Raw genomic sequence first — 4,025 nt, 5'->3', positions numbered from 1 at the left:
CCACTTTATTTATATAGCACGATTTCAACAAACACAAGGCTTCCAAAGTGCTGCACAAAAACATATACAGAATAAATAGATAGAATAGATAGAATACAATAGAAGCACAACAATAAAAAAAAGTACACAGTAAAAGATAAAAGCAATAAAATAAAAATAAATAAATAAATTGTTTGTGGCATTTTCAGTGGTAAATTTGGCTAACATTAGCCTAGCCAAGCCTTACCTAGTTTGTTTACATATGGCTCATAGTTTTGCATGGAGGACGCATTATTGGTGAAACTTGCAGGAAACTAATCAAAGCAGTCAAAGTTGCGAGGTTGCGCAGAATTGATAGGGATTGGTTGAATTTGTGTTAATTGTTGCGATCATAGCTTACTTGGAGAGACTGCCTGATCGTCAGTCCTACATCTACATTAGGATGCAATAATCTATAATTATAATTATATAAATAAATAATAAAATATAAAATAAGATCCACTTTCACCAAAATCACTGACATAGTTGGTGGTGTGTGACTACTGCTGTAAAGCATTTGTTCTGAAATGAAACCAAAAGTTACACAGTGCAAGAACAGGCATATGAGTCTGAATGCCAGAAGCACCATTCACCCTATTACAACTCAGTGTAGCAAAAAAATAGTAAGTTATTTCAAGGTAGAATAGTTATATAACAGGGTTTTAATTAGTTATATCAGAGATTATATTAAAAAAATGGTAAAATGGGCAATGGGGGCTGGCAATGCCCGAAGCCCCCTCTCCTTCCTGTGCTAATGCCATGGATGTATTTCATTGTGTGAAAACCTTCTGAAACTGAAGTCAAAGTTTTCTGTCTCATACTTTTCTTTTCTCCACTGTCTGTTTTCAACCCTTACCGTGATAGCAGGTCCCGCAAAGGCCAGGCTGAGCAGCATCAGTAGGGGGATGACCTCATGGTTTGGGTCGATGTAGGGCAGGCTCAGGCTTCGGTCATGGCAGTTGAAGCCAGACTTCACCGGCTTGAACACATCTGTCCACTCCAGGAAGTACAGACTGACTACAGACGACACCAGGATGGGCAGCTATCGACAGGAGAAGGCAGAAAAAAAACAAAACGATTTAAGGGAGTTCAAAGTCATAAAGAGCTGAGGCAGGATGGGCTTTAACAGATTGCCAATGAATAAATAAATAGATAAACAGACAGTGAATGGTGCAAGTGTCCCCATAAGCCTATGGTTCAATGACCATGCTAATTTGATTAGATAATGACAACGAAGGCATGGAAAATAGTTTTCATGACCTGAGGGTAGTGAGGACGGTACTGAAGGTGATGGAAGATGGCATGTGGAATGAATTGCTTTTCCAAACATGAAGTACTCCCACTGTGCTCTGCTCTAAACTACTGTATGAATTCTCCTCATCACAACAAGCAAAATGAGAAACAGCTAGTTCACGTTTATTATAGCCAGCTTGAAGGTCTAAAAATCATAAAAGACCAATCCTAACACAGTGGTTCAATCCCAACCGTGAAAAACAAAGTTTGAGTGATAAAGCTGCCGTTGATCCCTCAGTTGAGCAAATCAAAGTGTATCAGTAGTCTGTGGAAGATAGCCAGGGATCAGGTCTGCAGAGGGCTCGCCTGGTTATGTAAATGTGTGCTGTAGACATGCTGAATGGCTGGCTGCAGCAATTTCACCACTGACCTGTCACAGTGTCACTGTATGTGTACTAGGAGTTGGTGGCATTTTACCAGTGGATATCCAGTCCTGTCAAGAGCACTGAGAGAGCAGAGCAGCGAGAGAGTTGAGCTGAAAAGACACAGTCCAGATAAACTGCCACCAAAACTGTGGGTCTGTTTTCAGAGTTTTCACAAGGCCACAAGTATATAGGAGGAAAATTGCTGACTTACAGATTACCCAGTACATACACACAGAGATTTTTCTCTTGCTGGTTTGATTCTGTGGTATGCAGCCCTCTGCATATGTGGAGTAGTATGGAGTTACTTTTTTGTCTAATTATGCAATCTAACAGAATAGGTTTGAGAGCAAATCTATCACTACAAAAACATTTTTTTACTGCAAGTAAAATACATTTGTGATTAAAAATGTAAACGCTGAAATATGCAAGACATGAGTCTTTAAATGAGAGAATTTAAATGCAGAGGTATGTTTATAACTTCCGTCTTAGAATGCTATGTTTGAACTGGTGCATGTAGATTGCTTTTGTTTAAAGGTGCCATATGTTTGTATTTATTAATCACTTTTTATTGCCAATGAGTGAACAGGTTGTAACCTTGTAAAACAAGAACTTGTTTGATGTTTCTGGTTGCCTGTGGACTGATTTATATATGTGTTGACTCAGGTTCTGACAGAAGCTTGCTCAACTGTTTTTAGAACACAAAACAAAAAGGGGCGGAAGGGTCAATTGATGTTATTCTAAAGCATGAATTACATTGTTCTCTTTTTGCCTGCAAGTATTCTTACTGTTTCTGAATTGGATTGACATTCACAGTCTCACATGTTTCTATATTGCAGAAGCAAGACTGTGGTTTTATATATGATGAGTGGAGAGATGGACTGAAATGGCACGACTGAGCCGAATGAGACCTACAAGTCAATAAAAGTCTGGTAATAACACTGCATATCTCTTGGGGAAAAAGTGAGCACCTCAAATTGTTCTGAGATATTTCTCATTGCACAAGAAAGAAATTAAAACTCAAACACACAAACCAACACTCTCTCTCGGCTTTGTTGTGTCGAAATCTCTTCCCCAATGTTCTCTAACAGCCCCCCAGCTCTGCATGTGGTGTCCATTAAAGAGAACCACGGAGAGGTAAGGTGCATGTGTAGGCAGAAAGCTGTTGTGTAATTGAAGGCGGTAAAGTGTCCACAGAGGACTGCGGTGAGCTGCGTCAGTGGGAGTTGAACGTGCCCCGCAGCATCACAGGCTTTATCATGCAGCTTAATACCCTGATTCACTGGTGCACAGTGGCAGGCGTGCTCTTCGCTTAGCTAATGCTAAGTAGAGCAGCGCAATGGAGGAGGGCCTCACTTGGAGCCCAAGACAAGGGAGATCTCTTCAAGTCAACACACTCCTGCTGGGAGCTTAGCCACCCATATACACACAACCACACAGTGGAACCTCTGTTTGTAGGTTTTCTTCCTTTTGTCTGTTGTACATTTCTGCCACAGAAACATAGTTTTCCGTCCTGGGTTTCTATCAGTTATTACAAAGAGGGAGGTTTCATGTAGTTTTGAACCAGTTATTTTATTCAACATTAGTAGCATCCACAGTGGACTTACTTTTGTAGTTCTGGCTATCATTTTTAGGATAATAAACTCCTTCCTGACTGTCAAAGATTATAAATCTGTGCTGATGTAAAACAATCTTTATTTGTGTCCAGGTTTGTCCAATCTTTTTGCTTTTGGCTCGCATTTAGCTTTGACCTAAGCATAGCGTTCCCCTCCAGACATGTCTTAAAAAAGTCACTGTGTTCCTAAATCTCAGTAGCAGTTACTTTGTTGTGTACATTATCAGAACTGACAGAAACTATGGACAAAATGGATAAAATCAAATAAATGTAGAACTTAATTGATTCGCTGTTTTTCCTCTTCCTCTGATTCCTGCAGCCATTTTGTATTGTGCTTAAGCTGCATTAAAGTTCTCCTCACTCTGAACACTGCTGCCTTGAATGATATACTGCTTTTTAAGTAGTTATTTTTAGTTTCTAAGATTTAATCTAGGAAATCAAATTGTTTTATGGCTTGTCATTTGTATAAGAGTATGGGTCACTGTATTTACTATACTTTCTCATGTGTACAGTGTTTTTCACTATTGATTAATCTGCTGATTAATTTCTTGGTCTATAAAATGTCAAAAAAAAAAAAAATTCAGAGCCCAAGGCATCATCATATTACTTATTTTGTATGACCAACAGTCCAAAACCTAAAGATATTCAATGTAATTCAGTTCAGTTTTATTTGTATAGCGCCAATTCATAACAGAAGTTATCTCAGGATACTTTTCGAAATAGAGCAGGTCTAGACC

The 4,025-nt window shown here is 39.0% G+C and overlaps 1 protein-coding gene across 1 annotated transcript in view; it reads right to left on the bottom strand.

The window, feature by feature from the left end:
* The window catches only part of LOC118321806 (phospholipid phosphatase-related protein type 4), a 24,426-nt gene that overhangs the window by 8,626 nt on the left and 11,775 nt on the right, over positions 1–4,025 (bottom strand). The window contains exon 2 of the mRNA XM_035653326.1: positions 875–1,060. Coding sequence (XP_035509219.1) covers positions 875–1,060 — 186 coding nt within the window. The remainder of the gene's footprint in view (positions 1–874; positions 1,061–4,025) is intronic.

This window comes from Morone saxatilis, unplaced genomic scaffold (assembly GCF_004916995.1).
Source record: "Morone saxatilis isolate NCDOM2014 unplaced genomic scaffold, NCSU_SB_2.0 Contig0, whole genome shotgun sequence".
Classification (NCBI taxonomy): domain Eukaryota; kingdom Metazoa; phylum Chordata; class Actinopteri; family Moronidae; genus Morone; species Morone saxatilis.
This window is presented reverse-complemented; position numbering and strand designations above follow the sequence as displayed.